Consider the following 17,025-nt stretch of genomic DNA (forward strand, 5'->3'; position numbering starts at 1 on the left):
TCAGCCTCCTGAGTAGCTGGGACTGCAGGCGCCCGTAACCACGCCCGACTAATTTTTTGTATTTTTAGTAGAGACGGGGTTTCACCGTGTTAGCCAGAATGGTCTCGATCTCCTGACCTTGTGATTCACCCGCCTCGGCCTCCTTAAGTGCTGGGATTACAGGCTTGAGCCACCGCGCCCGGCAAATTATTACTTTTTATTTGGGGGTCGGGGTGGGGTGAGAAGGCTTTACAGACAAAATAGATGCCATTTCTAGAGAATACATGAAGGTACTGGGCATTTCAGATGTAAAAAGTGACATAAGAAAAGCAGGAAGATTGGGATACTTTATTCAACTTGGGTTGATTGTGTGGATGAAATACAGCTGGAAAAGGGATTGGGTTGGGAGAAGCCTTAGGTTCCATATTAAGGAATATAGATTTTTGTTTGTTGGTAGTTGGTTTTGTTAGGAAGGTAATTGGAAGCAAGACGGTTTCAGAGTTACTGATGTAGAATAGGAAATTAACCCTACAGCAGGATTTGCAGGAAAGTTGGGAAATGTAATTGTTTTGAGGAGATAAAGGTTTGAAAAAGGGCTGCAGGAAACAATGGAAGATGAGTAACATTGCTGTTTCATTATGTTGTGATTGGGGTTATGGTGGGATATACCTTAGAAATTTAGATCTGGTGGTATTTAGAAAGATGGAGGTGTGCCAATTGTTAGGCTTATGCTAGGCAGCCTTTTTGAGGTGGAGGAAGTGGGTAAGATTGCCTTGGGCAATTTCCTAAGGGGCAATATAGGCTTTGAGAGGAGTGACATTTACTTGGTACTGAGGATTTTGTTTATTTGCATCTAGTGTCTAAAACAGATTTTATTTGTTTTAGTGATTGGTGACATAGTTGCAGAAAGGCAGAGCCTGACACCTTTGCTTTTGAGGGGCTACTCGCAGCACTTTCTAGGCCCAAAAGCTTAGGATTTGGAGGAATTCTGATGAGGTCCTAGGGTATACCATGTTTGTTCTTCCTGTCATTTAATAGAAGGTGTGGCTTCCTGTAGCTGCCCTGGGAGATTGGCTCACAGGGGTTCTTCGCCATTGGTTGTAAAGGACCACTGAAGCCCAGGGAGGCCCAGCATTCTACCAGTTTCCACAGGGCTAAGTTTATGTTTCTGCCAAATTAATAGGTCATCTAATTTAGTCAGATTTGGACCAAGGCAGTATGGTTCCAGAGCTGTTATTTACTTTGTTGACTTGGAAGAATCAGGAGTTCAGTGAGGATAAGAGTCAAAGCTTTAGACATCACCTACAGTCCTGACTTCATTGCTTTCAGATTGCATGACCCTGGATAAATTTATTTACTATGGTCTTGCTCGCTCTGTCTCCCAGGCTGGAGTGCGATAGCATGATCACAGATTGCTGCAGCCTCAGCCTCCTGGGTTCAGGTGATCCTCCTGCCTCAGCCACCCCCACCCTGTGACTCCGCCATAGCTGGGACTACAGGTGCTCACCACCATGCCCAGCTAAGTTTTTTTTTTTTTTTTTTTTTTTGAGGTGGAGTCTCGCTGTGTCGCCCAGGCTGGAGTGCAGTGGCAAGATCTGGGCTCACTGCAAGCTCCGTTTCCTGGGCTCACACCCTTCTCCTGCCTCAGCCTCCCGAGTAGCTGGGACTACAGGCGCCTGCCACCATGCCCAGCTAATTTTTTTGTATTTTTAGTAGAGACGGGGTTTCACTGTGTTAGCCAGAATGGTCTTGATCTCCTGACCTCATGATCCGCCTGCCTTGGCTTCCCAAAGTGCTAGGATTACAGGAGTGAGCTGCCGTGCCCAGCCTTGTGTGTGTGTGTGTGTGTGTTTTTTTTTTTTTTTTTTTTTAATAGAGACAGAGTTTCACCGTGTTGCCCAGGTTGGTATTGAATTCCTGGACTCAAGTGATCCACCTGTCTTGGCCTCCCAAAATCTTGGGATTACAGGCTTGAGCCACTGCGCCCAGCCAAATTAATGCTTTTTTTTTTTTTTTGAGACGGAGTCTCGCTCTGTAGCCCAGGCTAGAGTGCAGTGGCTGGATCTCAGCTCACTGCAAGCTCCGCCTCCCGGGTTCACGCCATTCTCCGGCCTCAGCCTCCCGAGTAGCTGGGACTACAGGCGCCCGCCACCTCGCCCGGCTAGTTTTTTGTATTTCTTAGTAGAGACGGGGTTTCACCGGGTTAGCCAGGATGGTGTCGATCTCCTGAACTCGTGATCCACCCGTCTCGGCCTCCCAAAGTGCTGGGATTACAGGCTTGAGCCACCGCGCCCGGCCTGCTTTTTTGTTTTGTTTTGTTTTTGAGATGGAGTGTTGCTCTTGTTGCCCAGGCTGGAGTGCAGTGGCGCGATCTTGGCTCACTGCAACCTCTGCCTCCCAGGTTCAAGTGATTCTCCTGCCTCAGCCTCCCGAGTAGCTGGGATTATAGGCACCCACCACCACGCCCAGCTAATTTTTTTGTATTTTTAGTAGAGACAGACCATGTTGACCTGGCTGGTCTCGAACTCCTGACCTCAGGTGATCTGCCCTCCTCGGCCCCCCAAAGTGCTGGGATTACAGGCATGAACCACCGCACCTGGCCAAAATTGACTTATACTTACTAATGCCTTTTTTTGTTTGTTTTGTTTTTGAGACAGAGTCTCGCTCTGTTGCCAGGCTGGAGTGCAGTGGCGTGGTCTCGGCTCACTGCAACCCCCAACTCCCCGGTTCAAGCAATTCTCCTGCCTTAGACTCCTGAGTAGGTGGGATTACAGGCACATGCCACCACGCCCAGCTAATTTTTGTATTTTTAGTAGAGACAGGGTTTCACCGTGTTGGCCTGGCTGGTCTCAAACTCCTGACCTCAGGTGACCCACCTGCCTCGGCCCCTCAAAGTGCTGGGATTACAGGTGTGACCCACCGCGCCCGGCCAAAATTTACTTATTAATGCCTTTTTTTTTTTTTAAGACAGAGTCTCGCTGTGTCACCAGGCTGGAGTGCAGTGGTGCGATCTTGGCTCACTGCAACATCCGACTCCTTGGTTCAAGTAATTCTCCTGCCTCAGCCTCCTGAGTAGGTGGGATTACAGGCACGTGCCACCACGCCCAGCTAATTTTTGTATTTTTAGTAGAGATGTGATTTCACCATGTTGGCCAGGATGGTCTCGATCTCCTGACCTCGTGATCTGCCTGCCCTGGCCTCCCAAAGTGCTGAGATTACAGGCGTGAGCCACTGCGCTTTTTGAGCATAAGCACGGCGTTTTTTCTTTTAACGTTCAAGCAGGTTTCAGTTTCGCCTTTCTAAAAGAAGCAGTAAATAGATTAAATCAGGAGATATTGTATGAATTGGTGATTTAGAAGGATGTTCAAAAGTGGGGATGAAGTTCCTTGTCAGAAAGTCTGAGTCCTGGCCAGGTACAGTGGCTCACGCCTAAATGTCAGCATTTTGGGAGTCCAAGATGGGTGAATCATCTGAGGTCAGGAGTTCGAGAGTAGTCTGACCAACGTGGCGAAACTCCGTCTCTACTAAAAATGGAAAAATTAGCTGGGCGTGATGGTGCATGCCTGTAATCCCAGCTACTCGGGGGGCTGCAGCAAGAAAATCACTTGAACCTGGGAGGTGGAGGTTGCAGTGAGCTGAGATAGGGCCACTGCAGTCCTGCCTGGGCGACAGAGTGAGACTCTTAAAAAAATAATAAAATTGAGTGCCTGGAAACTAGTTTTGGAAAAATTACTTTTTTACTTATTTAATAGGGCGAGAGTTGTTTTCAGGGTTTGTAGACTATATTCTTGGTGAAGTTATGAGCTGTCTTAAAAATGTTAATTGATACATTGATATGAGGGTACATTATTTTATACTGGGATTTTGAACAAGAGACTTGAAAAATAATTAGAGAATGGTAGAGACTGTCTAGTCCACCTCTCTTACAGGTAGTTATCACATCAGACCTGTGCTCCAGCATGTAAATGACAGAACTCAGTTGTAAGAGGCAACCCGTTCCATGGACAGATTTACTCAATAGAAAGGTCAAAATCGTAGATTTGTACCATTAAAATATATGACATTTTAGCTGACACTCAGATCTTGCCTGCTATGCTTTTGGATTTATCATTGCAGTAAGATTTAGTTCTTAAAGTGTATGTTTTGTCTTCCAGGGCTTGCATTTCTTTTGGTCCTAAGAATCGTTCAATTGGAGCAGCAGCTAAAAGTCAGGTAAAGTTTCATTTTTTTTCCTAAACTGACTTATTTCTTCTGTTCATCCATGTGTTCAGCAAGTAGTTGAATGCCCATTATGTACCTAGCACTGGTAGACCCTGGGTATACAACTGACATACACACCTGTTCTCTGTTCTCATGGACAGTCAGCCCTCAGAATTCCATGGGTTCTGCATCTGTAGATTCAAACAACTGTGGATCAAAAATATTTTTGGGAAAAAATATAACACTGCAATAATAAAAAATACAAATAAAAACAATCCAGTGTAACAACTATTTACATAGCATTTACATTGTATTATGTGTTATAAGTAATCTAGAGACAACTTCAAGTATACAGGAGGATGTGCATAGGTTATAGGCCAATACTGTGTCATTTTGTATAGGGACTTGAACATCTGTGGATTTTGGTCTAATTCAAGGGGTGCCCTGGAATCAATCCCCTGCAGATACCCAGGGACCACTGCGTCAGTGAGAAGCACATAGCCTTAAAATAGCATTAGCAGTATAATCTGTTTAATGCAAACTGCCAGGGTGTATTTTGTCCAGATCTTGTTAAGCAAGGCTTGCTTGTTCCTTGATATTTTACATGCTCCTTAAATCTGTCTTGTTGGGCCTTTCATCTTACTCATATATAAGGTAAGTGTTGATCTTATTAATCAAGTTTCTCAAGGAAGGAAAGCATATCTCTACAAATACATCAAAGGACTTGCCATTAGTTTACTCTGTAAACCAGGAACCTGATGTAGTTGCTGATTTCTGAATAACCAGAGCAGCAGAACCCCAAGAGTTCTGTATTCTAAGTGTCTGAGATATCTGTAAATTTAAAGAGTTGCATGTTTGACCTTCTTATGGTTCAACCTGGAGCAACCCTATAGGGTGAATCTGTTTTTGAATGGGGCAGGGCTTAAAATTTATTAGCCTAAAAAAGTGGTACTTGGCCAATTGGTTTTAATTAAGTTGGATGTTTTATAGTTCATTTTCACAGTGTTAGAGATTCTTTAGGAGATAGCAGGTAGACAATATTGAACCATTTTGAGATCTCTTTCCTTCTGAAATTTGAGTGGATGGCTCCTGTTTTTTAAACTTGCTTTTCATGATTGAGAAACAGTTACTATACTAAACTGGCTGCCCAGTTCTAGGTTGATACAGTTATTGTGTTACAGAGTTTCTGTTTGGCAGCTTACTCAAGGAAGACATGATTTGGGAGGCCTCATCTGTTTCACAAAAGGACTTCTGTGTGTTCCCTTTCATCTAGGGGATACAGGAGCTTTTTAAATCTCCTACATTGGGAGGAGGAGCCTGTAAATCTGAAGCAGAAGGTCATGGTCATTCTGGAATTTTTTGAATGTTTTTGTCAGCATTTTCCCTTCATAAATTGTGATAGCTTATTCTAGAGGAATTAGAAAACATAGATAAAAAAGTGTAAGGAATTTGAAAATCACTTGTTCAACCATTATTCGAAAATCATATAGACATTTGTCTTACCACCTTCTGAAAACTTTTACGTATTATATATTTCATTGTATGAATATACTATAATTTATTTAAGCATTTCCCTGTTACTAACCATTTAGGTTGTTTCTAGGCATCTGCTGTTACAAATAATAGTCTCCCAATATCCTTTTGTGTTCATTTTTGTGTACTTAGTATATTTTTTTCTTTTATGAGAAATTTGTTTCACTGGAACTTCTTTCTTTCTTTCTTTTTTTTTTTTGAGAGTGCAGTGGCCCTGTCTCAGCTCAGCACAACCTCCACCTCCTAGGTTCAAGTGATTCTCATGCCTCAGCCTCCTGAATAGCTGGGATTACAGGTGCACACCACTATGCCCGGCTAATTTTTTGTATTTTTAGTAGAGACAGTGTTTCACCATATTGGTCAGGCTGGTCTCGTACTCCTGACCTCAAATGAGGCCCTGGCCTCTTTCAAAGTGCTGGGATTACAGGCGTGAGCCACGACACCCGGCCTTAACTAGAATTTCTGAATCAATTTATGTATTGCTGAGTTGGTTCCTGGAAACTTTCAACCATAAACTATGGGCAACTTTTAAAGGCTACAAGTTATTTTATGTAAATGTTTACTAGAAGTTTAGGAACAGAAAATACTTACACAAGTGTAATGACCTGACTTCATGGGATATAGGAAGAGCAGGGCTCTGTTTTTAGCCCTGCCGCTCTGAGACCCATGCAAATCCCTCATCCCTCACTTCACATGCTAGTGGGCACCATTTAGAAAAGTTTAGTGTCTGGAGAAACTGAAACCAAGGAGACTGTATAAAGTTAAAATGTTGCTAATTTAATATGAGGCTGTTGAAATAAAAAAAAAAATTATTAGTAGTTTTTCCACTCTTTGATATTCTTTCTCTTAGGTAATTTCGAATGCCAAGAACACAGTCCAAGGATTTAAAAGATTCCATGGCCGAGCATTCTCTGATCCATTTGTGGAGGCAGAAAAATCTAACCTTGCATATGATATTGTGCAGTTGCCCACAGGATTAACAGGTATAAAGGTAAGGTTGTCAAGTTAATGCCTTATAATTAAAATGCAGTATTATATTTTATCAGTTCAATATCTATCTGTACCTTTCTGATGTCAGATTGTAGTGAAAATGCTTACAGATGCTTAGGAAAAGTGTTTTTCTGGTGAAGACTATTTGACATTTTTTGAATGATCTGGATTTTGGTTGGGAGCCGTGGGTGGTGCTCTTAATATGGGTTGGATGCCTGGATAGTGATGATTTGAAGTTAATACTGCCATTGCTGCTTGTTTTGCTCACTGATGCAGTGGTCTTTTTAGCGTGATTTTAGGGAATGACTTCTGGAAGAGTAGGCAAAGGAATCACAGTTTTTTTTTTTTGTTTGAGATGGACTCTCGCTCTGTCACCCAGGCTGGTGGGCAATGGCGTGATCCTGGCTCACGCCTCCTGGGTTCAAGTGATTCTTCTGCCTCAGCCTACCAAGTAGCTGGGATTACAGGCGTGTAATCCCTCTGCCTCCTGGGTTCAAGTGATTCTCCTGCCTCAGCCTACCAAATAGCTGGGATTATAGGCGCGTGCCACCACACCTGGGTAATTTTTCGCATCTTTAGTAGAGATGGGGTTTCACCGTGTTGGCCAGGTTAGTCTCGAACTCCTGACCTTGTGATTCGCCGACCTCGGCCTCCCAAAATGTTGGGATTACAGGTGTGAGCCCTGCGCCCGGCAGGAATCACAGTTTTAAGTCACTAGCAAATAGATGGACATACTCTTGGATATAGGACTTAATTTAGAAAGAGATGTTCTTCTGGGGAAAAGTGAGTTTGGTCTTTATCTGTGGTACATCTAGTGGAGTCTCTGTGAAGTATGCAGTGAACTGATCACAGAAAAGAGGTAAGAGGCTGGGAGATGGATAGGGTGGACACATTTGCCTTTCTTGTACTCAGAGGTAGTAAGAGGAATCCACAAGAGGGGAGTAGGGGCGTGATTGGCTTTCCAGGCAGGTGAGTTTATGGCGATATTTGGTTTTGGAGACCAAGAATCAGGAGAACAGGCTGGAAAGCCAGGAGATGTTGAGAACCATGAGAAGAAGGTAGTCTACTGTTGCAGTGTAGCCGTTAATTTAGTTGTATTTAGAAGTGAAAAATTCTGAAAATTAAAGAATGATGACTGGGTTTACTTAAAATATCTGTGGTAATTAAGGACAGTTTGAATGGGATAGTAAAAGATGAAGCTGAAGCACAGGAAAGAGAAAGGGGTTAAAAAGGGAGGTGAAGGAATGGGCAGTACTTACTAGTTACAAAAGAAATAGGATAAGTATTGGCAGATTTAGTCATAAGCATTGCAAGAACCAAAGAAGAAAAAGACTAGGAAGAAGATTTGGGAAACAAGTAGATGCAAGTCTAAAAGTGGAGGAATTGACCTCAGAATTAGGCAAATAGCAGGGAAGAAAGAGATAATTTAGAAAGGGCACCAGGAGGGATATTTCCCTATCTTTATCATGCAATATAGTAAGAGCTGTTCAATTCTAAACCAGAATAAACTGTGGTTGGGTTGGGGAGTGAGAAGGTGGCACGCAAGCTGAGTTAGGGCAGCAGCTAAAAGAAGAGAGCAACATGTTCTATTCTGGATTGTAATTGGGGAATATGGGCATGTGGGATGGGATGGGATTATTTTAGGCAGTCTTTCAACATTTAAAATTCATAACTGTTACCAAAGTTGCAGACTTTTATCTGGAATAGGGCTTTATCTTGAAGCTTTGTTCATTCATTATTGTTACTTATTTTATTTTATTTTTTGAGACAATCTCGCTGTGTCGCCTAGGCTGGAATGCAGTGGCAAGATCTAGGTTTACTGCAATCTCCGCCTCCTGGGTTCAAGCTATTCTCATGCTTCAGTCTCCCTGGTAGCTGGGATTACAGGCATGGATCATCACACCCAGCTAATTTTTTGTGTTTTTAGTAGAGAGGGGGTTTCACCATGTTGACCAGGCTGGTCTTGAACTCCTGACCTCAAGTGATTTGCCCGCCTCAGCCTCCCAAAATGCTGGGACTACAGGTGTAAGCCACTGCACCCAGCCTATCTTTTATTATTTAATTCAACCAGTATTTATTGTGCCAGGTCTTGTTCTAGGTGCTGGAGCTATGGCAGTGAACAGTCAGACAAATGCATGTCCTCATATTAGATTGAATCCTAATTGTGGAGATGGATAATAAACAGTAAACACATTAAAATATACATAGTATGTCAGATAGTAAAATAGTTTCTACCAGCAGCCTCTTTATAGAGGGACAGTGTGGGTTATGGTGAGCTACACTGATTTGCCTTTGCAAAGGAACTTTTCTTAAGATTTGTCGTTTTACATTGTGGTCCTTCATCTCCAAGTATCGTGTTTGGTTGAAAGCTAAAATAGTCTAGGTGTGGTGGCTCATGCCTGTAATCCCAGCACTTGGGGAGGCCGAGGCAGGAGGATTGCTTGAAGCCAGGAGTTTTGAGACCAGCATCGGCAACAAAGCAAGAACCCTGTCTCTACAAGGAAAAAAAAAAAAAAATTAGCTAGGTGTGATGACGTGCGCTTTTGCTCCCTGCTACTTGGGAGGCTGAGGCAGGAGGATTGCTTAAACCCGGGAAGTTAAGTCTCCAGTGAGCTGTGATCATGCCACTGCACTCCAGAGAGAGAGAGAGAGTGACAGAGAGAGACCCTGCCTCCAAAAAAAAAAAAACTAAAAGTGACCTTCAAGGTATTACTTGCAAAACTAGCTTTTTTTCAACTCCCTCTTGAGATAATGTTGTGTTGATAATGGGAGGCATTATTCATTTTAGCTTTTAGGACTAGGACATGAAGAAGTAAATACAATAAATCTAAGCCTCTTTGTTGTTTTTGTTGTTTTCTTGCAGGTGACATATATGGAGGAAGAGCGAAATTTTACCACTGAGCAAGTGACTGCTATGCTTTTGTCTAAACTGAAGGAGACAGCCGAAAGTGTGCTTAAGAAGCCTGTAGTTGACTGTGTTGTTTCGGTGAGTTTGATCCCTATACATTATTGGGAATTTGCATGAAGAAGCAGAGAGAAGAAAGCTGCTAATTTCAAGTAAAGTTTTTTGTCTCAGGTTGTAATGGTTATTTAAAAAATTTGTCAGGCTGGGCGCAGTGGCTCACGCTTGTAATCCCAGCACTTTGGGAGGCCGAGGTGGGTGGATCACCTGAGGTCAGGAGTTTGAGACCAGCCTGGCCAACATGGTGAAACCCTATGTCTACTAAAAATACAAAAATTAGCTGGGTGTGGTGGTGGGCACCTGTAATCCCAGCTACTTGGGAGGCTGAGGCAGGAGAATTGCTTGAACCTGGGAAGCTGAGGTTGCAGTGAACCGAGATGGTGCCATTGCACTTCGGCCTGGGTGACAAGAGCGAAACTCTGTCTCAAAGAAAAAAAAAATTATGAAACTAGTCTTCATTTTCTTACTCTCTTCTGCTGCTTAGCTTTTGCTCAGGCCTCCTTTGTTATTCTGCCTATTTAAATCTCTTCTGTTCTTCAAGGTACATTCATCTCAGCCTGCCCACTTCTTCCTGGATTTTTTTCACCACCTAGCATAGTGCCTAGCATAGCACAGGGTAGTCACTCATTTGTTGAATTAGTTGAATACCCCCAATTGTAAATGGCACTTGTTCTCTATTTGTATTTGCTGTTGGTATCTAGCATTAAAGACAAAGGCAAGGGCTGTGCTTGGTGGTTTAATCCCAGCACTGTGGGAGGCGAGGGCAGGAGGATCGTTTGAGACAATCCTGGGCAACATGATGAGATCGCTGTCTTTACAAAAAAAAAAAAAAAAAGGCGTGGTGGCGCACATCTGTAGTCCCAGCTACTTGGGAGGCTCATTCGAGCCCAGGGGTTTGAGGCTGCAGTGAGCTGTGATCACACCACCGCATTCTCGCCTGTACAATAGAGTGAGACCCTGTCTCAAAAAAATTATCCAAAAAACAGAAAGACATGGCAGCAATTGACTTTATCTTTTGCATATCTCTGTTAAGATGAAAGCCTGGCTGCTGTAGCTTTGTGCTTTAGTATGGTGGAATCCTAAGGGACTGTTGAAATATGTATGGTTACGTTGGCTTTGCCACCGAATCTCCTCATTCTGCAATTGTTACCTGATACTTTAGTTTTGTGGCCTCTTTTGTCTTAATGTTGGTGCATTGATTGGCAAAGCATGGACTGTTAGGTGGCTTTTTCACCCCAGAGTCTGTTGCCTGATGGATTCCTTGGTCCTTGGTTATCGTAAAGTAGAATTGACATTTGTCAGAAAGAATTGGATTATAGTTGTGTACACCATTCTGGGAATGGGCTTTATTCTTTATAGAAGAATAAAAATGCTATGTTCCTTTAAAAAACTCAGATTCAGTGACCTTGATTCCCCAGTGGCTGATACACCAGATGCTGTATTTCTTAGATGTTTCCTACCTTTCCTCGCCTCTCCATTGGTCTCCCAGATTTGTTTCCATTCCTCCATCTAGTGCCCCTAGCTTTGCTCCTGCATTATACTCTATGTGGGAGTAAAATATATGTAAAATATTGGAATGCCTAAGTGTCTTTTCTGGTTTTGGGTAAGAGTCATGTTTGGGCGGGGCCTGAAGATCACACTTGAGTTTTGGTAATTTGCTTAGGAGGGTTCACAGGCCCTAGCATATAGCTATTCTCGTTTTTTGTTTTGTGTTTTTTTTTTTTTTTTTTTTTTGAGACGGAGTCTTGCTCTGTCACCCAGGCTGGAGGGCAGTGGCGTGATCTCGGCTTACTGCATGCTCTGCCTCCCAGGTTCACGCCTCAGCCTCCCAAGTAGCTGGGAGTACAGGCACCCACCACCATGCCCGGCTAATTTTTTTGTATTTTTAGTAGAGGTGAGGTTTCATCATGTTAGCCAGGATGATCTCGATCTCCTGACCTTGTGAACCGCCCGCCTTGGCCTCCCAAAGTGCTGGGATTACAGGCTTCCCAAAGTGCTGGGATTACAGGCATGAGCCACTGTGCCCGGCCGCATATGGCTATTCTCATGCTAAGATTTATTATAGTGAAGGGATACAAAGCAAAATCAACAAAGGGAAAAGGCACATGAGGCAGAATCTGGAGGAAACCAGGCACAAGCTTCCCAGAGTCAGCATGTGCTTAACTCCAGCAACAGGTTGTAACAATATGGGTGAAATGTCCTCTACCACAGGAGTTCTGCCTGAGCCTGGTCCAGGGTTTTTTTTTTTTTTTTTTTTGAGACTGAGTTTCGCTCTTGTTTCCCAGCTTGGAGTGCAGTGGCATGATCTTGGCTCACTGCAGCTTCCACCTCCCAGGTTCAAGCCTCAGCCTCTAGAGTAGCTGGGATTACAGGCATGTGCCACCACACCCAGCTAGTGGTTTTTTTTTTTTTTTTTTTTTTTTGTATTTTTTGTAGAGATGGGGTTTCACCATGTTGGCCAAGCTAGTCTCAAACTCCTGACATGAGGTAATCCACCCACCCCGGCCTCCCAAAGTGCTGGGATTACAGGCAAGAGCCACCGTGCGTGGCTAGTCCAGGGTTTTTATCGGGGGTCAGTCACATTGGTACCCTATACCTAGCATGAACCAAAATTCGAGATTCCCAGAAGGAAAGCCGGTAGTCAGCACAAGCTACATTTTTGTATAAACAGTTTAGGTACAGTGAGCCACTCTTAATCATTTAGGGAAATTTTTTCTGTTGATTTAGTGAACTGTTTGTGAATCAAGATCCTGGATGCCAGGCAAGGACCAACATGCAAGCAGGCGTTTTCTAAGGATAGCAGTTTCTGGCCTCTATATTAACTCTTCTCTGTAGTCACTACTTTAGCTGTTGGTATTTTGGTCTGCCATGTAATCTGTGTATGTAAGGTAATGGTATGGCTATTGTGTATCCTAACGCTAACACTAAATACACTAACTTTTCTCTATGAGTTTGAAATATTTTCTTGATCATATACAGAATAAATTGTTGTAGGTATTTGATGGTATTCTTGGAATTTACTAACTAAAATTAGAATCTAGTAAACATTCATTTTTTTTTTTTTTTTTTGTAGGTTCCTTGTTTCTATACTGATGCAGAAAGACGATCAGTGATGGATGCAACACAGATTGCTGGTCTTAATTGCTTGCGATTAATGAATGAAACCACTGCAGGTAAGGAGGACCATTGATTAATTTTTTGACTTGGTTAATATTGAAGATTGTGAAATTTTAAAACTCTAGGGTTTCTTGCTCTTTATTTTGCTTTCAGCATTGCTACTCTTGCTTACCACCTGTGTCATGGTGTTTTTGGACACTGTGTCACTTGTGAAGAATTAATCTGACCAATACTTTTTGTGTACCCTTATAGCATGCATTTTGGTATTTAACCACATGCTTTTTGGGGAAGGAGCACGCTTAGCGTGTGGAACAGTGCTTTCGGTTAAAGATTGGTCTTCTCTTAGACTTGTGGACTGGTAGAGTCAGAGGAGTGGAACATTAAGCAGCATCTCATGGACAGAACATGTGGGGATGTTAAACATAGCATAGGGGTAGAAGAAATCCAGGAAAATATATTTGGAAAATGGGGGAAATGGCTTGGGGAAAATTGTGCTAGAGTCCATTGGCAGCTATAAGGAAGTCTAAGTGAATGTCAGTATTTAACTCTTGGAAGATAATCTTTTTCTTGAATAAATTATATAGTGCTTATAAAGAATTTGATTTCTAAAACATAACACATGTAGTTGCGTTCGTTATACATAAAACCTCTTTTTTCCTGCTTAAATGAATCTTATTTACTTAGATGTTGTTACGTTTAATTTTTGTGTTTTTTCTTCTGTAGTTGCTCTTGCATATGGAATCTATAAGCAAGATCTTCCTGCCTTAGAAGAGAAACCAAGAAATGTAGTTTTTGTAGACATGGGCCACTCTGCTTATCAAGTTTCTGTATGTGCATTTAATAGAGGAAAACTGAAAGTAAGCATGTTCTTCTTTTCCCCAGAAGACTGTGTTACTATATGGTAATTATGAAATTTTGAGAGACAACTATTTTTTCTCATTTTACAATATGGGAAAAATAACGCATACCTTACAGGGTTATTCAGAGGATTTTTTTTCTTTCTTTTTGTTTTTTTTTGAGACAGAGTTTTGCTCTTGTTGCTCAGGCTGGAGTGCAATGGCGTGATCTTGGCTCACTGCAACCTCCACCTCCCGGGTTAAAGCGGTTCTCCTGCCTCAGCCTTCCGAGTAGCTGGGATTACAGGCATGTGCCACCACGCCTGGCTAATTTTGTATTTTTAGTAGAGACGGGGTTTCTCCATGTTGGTCAGGCTGGTCTTGAACTCCTGACCTGAGGTGATCCACCTGCCTTGGCTGAGGTGATCCACCTCCCAAAGTGCTGGAGTTACAGGCATGAGCCACCATGCCCAGCAGGAGGATTTTTTAACACGTAGTTCCTTGGTGAATTTTACACTGGGGATTGAGAGGGTGGTACAGGTGCTCTGTCCTCTTGAGGTTTTGAGTGTTCTGGAAAAGGGGTTTCTTTTGGATTCCAAAACAAACTGGACTGGAAATTATAGATTTCTAGAAAGCCTAAAGTGTAAGCGGTTTTGTACACACAGAAGTATGGAAGGCAAGGAGGGGCCAGAGGGTGATCTCTGTCACAGTTGAGTTTGCTGGTTTATGCTAGTTCCACAGTAAGGTATAAAATTCTCTGTCTGTCTAGATGAGTTTATCTAGAATTTGGTGAATAACCAAGGATTTCTCAAGTGTTTGCTTTAATTATTTGAAATGCATATTAAAATACTTGGTGCTGAAGTCTAAATTGAACCCCTTGTATCCATTGGAGATTGGTGGAGAGGGATTACCCCAAACTAAATATTTGGTAATTTTAGAGGCATTTTGAGACTTTATTTGTTATGATCTTGTTTCTTTGAAAAATAGACATTTCCACTTTATATTCTGGTTTATATTGTTTTTAGGTGGTTTTGTTTTTAAATAAAAGGAAAGCGAATCTTTTAGATAATTGGGAAATGAGAGATTTGTGATTTTGCTTTTTTACAGCTATAAGTGGTGGGCCAAATGTAATTCTCAGTGTTTAAACTTTAATCACTAATAGAATTTCTAATATCTATGCTATGCTTTCATCTTTTTAAACAGAAGACTCTGGTCATAATTTAGCCTGGCTTTGGATCAGAGTGATGTGTATTAGTAGCCATCTGCTTCTGTTTTTCTAAATTGTCCTTCAGTGTCACCTGTTACCTGTCAGTTTTCCAATCCTTTTGATTACTTTTAAATTACAAAAATAATCATTACAAAAATCTCCCCAAATTGGAAAACACTTATGTGTAAAGAAAAGTCTGGGCAACATGGTGAAACCCTGTCTCTACAAAAGTTAGCTGGGTGTGGTGGTGTGCCTGTAGTCCCAGCTACTCTGGAGGCTGAGGTCAGGGGATTGCTTGAGCCCAGAATTTGAGAAGAGCCTGGGCAACATGGCGAAACCCTGTCTCTACAAAGAAAATACAGAAATTAGCTGGATATGGTGATGTGTGCCTGTAGTCCTAGCTACTTGGGATGCTGAGGTGGGAGGATTGCTTGAGCCTGGATGGTTCAGACTACAGTAAGCTGAGATTGTGCCACTGCACTCCAGCCTGGGCAACAGAGTGAGACCCTGTCTCAAAAAAAAAATAAAAATAAAAATAAATAAATAAATAAATAAAAGTTACTTACAATCTTACCATTCTTGGTGTATTTCATTCTAGTTTTCTAAGAAAACAATTGGAGTCACTATATTTAGCTCTGTGTCCTGTCTTTTTTTTTTTCAGTTTAACATACTAAGAAAATTTCCCCCATGACGTTTAGCATTCTTTGAAGAGTTTGTTTTTACTGGTTTTATTCCTTCATAAGGATGTCATCACTTATTTAGCCTAACTTCTATTACTGAATCTAATTAGATCTAGTTTGCTTCTAATCTGTTAGAGATTTGAAAACGGGTAACCCAGGCTAATTAGACTTCCAGGTTAAATAGAAACACATTGCTGTGAGCTAAGGCTGTAACAAATCCTTTGGTAGTAAACTGCAGAGAGTTGAGCCTTTGGTATTACTCAGTTTTGTGATAGTGAGTAGACTAGAAGTATGTACATGATACGTTAGTATATTTTACCTTGGACATGTAACTGCTATTGGGAGTCAGACTGGTGTAGTGGGGAGGGCATGGACTTTGGAATTAAGGAGATTTGGCTTTGAATTCCACTTCTACCACTTAGTAGCTTTGTGAACTGCAGTTTATCTCATCTGTCTAGGTCTGTAGCATTATCTGTAAATTGGGGATTATAGTACCTATTTTTACAGTGTGGTCGTAATAAGGATTAACTGATATATACATTGCCTTATTTTAACCTTAATGTAACCCTCCCTCTTTTTTTTTTTTTTTTAAATAAGCAACTTACCAGGTAAATATATATCCGTCTGTTTCAGAATTGATTGGTTCATTGTTAGATTAATTCTCATTTTTTCCCTGAGGTTCTGGCCACTGCATTTGACCCAACATTGGGAGGTAGAAAATTTGATGAAGTGTTAGTAAATCACTTCTGTGAAGAATTTGGGAAGAAATACAAGCTAGACATTAAGTCCAAAATCCGTGCATTATTACGACTCTCTCAGGAGTGTGAGAAACTCAAGAAATTGATGAGTGCAAATGCTTCAGATCTCCCTTTGAGCATTGAATGTTTTATGAATGATGTTGATGTATCTGGAACTATGAATAGGTAAGTATATTACTATTTTGATGTTAAAATATTCAGTGAGTTTTCTCCACATACGTTAACCTTAAATTGACTAATTGTTATTAAAATTTTCATGGGGGTTATATGATAATTTTGGTTCTGTTTTAAAAATTAGAAACCATTCAGGACCCTGCTTTCTATGAAAAGTTGGGTCTGGTTATTCTAATAATGTAGACTAATGTTTTTGTTTTGATTAATTGGATATTCCAACATGTTGGTAGTTTTTTACATATGCATTTGTCATACATGAAATTTCCATAAAATCAGGTCAAAGGGCTATAATGCAGAATTAAATTGAAAAGAATTTACCCAGTGATTAAGAAATTGTTCTTTTTTTTTTGAGAGAGAGTTTTTGCTCTTTTGCCCAGGCTGGAGTGAAGTGGCACGACTTCGGCTCACTCTAACTTCTGCCCCCGGGTTCAAGCGATTCTCCTGCCTCAGCCTCCCGAGTAGTTGGGGTTATAGGTGCCTGCCACCATGCCCAGCTGCTTTTTGTATTTTTAGTAGGGACGGAGTTTTGCCATGGTGGCCAGGCTGGTCTCAAACTCCTGACCTCAGGTGATCCACCCGCCTCAGCCTC

At 41.7% G+C, this 17,025-nt stretch overlaps 1 protein-coding gene across 2 annotated transcripts in view; it reads left to right on the forward strand.

Moving 5' to 3' along the window:
* The window catches only part of HSPA4 (heat shock protein family A (Hsp70) member 4), a 55,515-nt gene that overhangs the window by 9,209 nt on the left and 29,281 nt on the right, over positions 1 to 17,025 (forward strand). For both annotated transcript variants that reach the window (XM_003900096.4, XM_021939671.2), the window contains exons 2-7: positions 4,134 to 4,191; positions 6,563 to 6,703; positions 9,566 to 9,688; positions 12,738 to 12,837; positions 13,505 to 13,638; positions 16,183 to 16,427. In XM_003900096.4, coding sequence (XP_003900145.1) covers positions 4,134 to 4,191; positions 6,563 to 6,703; positions 9,566 to 9,688; positions 12,738 to 12,837; positions 13,505 to 13,638; positions 16,183 to 16,427 — 801 coding nt within the window. The remainder of the gene's footprint in view (positions 1 to 4,133; positions 4,192 to 6,562; positions 6,704 to 9,565; positions 9,689 to 12,737; positions 12,838 to 13,504; positions 13,639 to 16,182; positions 16,428 to 17,025) is intronic.

This window comes from Papio anubis, chromosome 5 (assembly GCF_008728515.1).
Source record: "Papio anubis isolate 15944 chromosome 5, Panubis1.0, whole genome shotgun sequence".
Classification (NCBI taxonomy): Eukaryota; Metazoa; Chordata; class Mammalia; order Primates; family Cercopithecidae; genus Papio; species Papio anubis.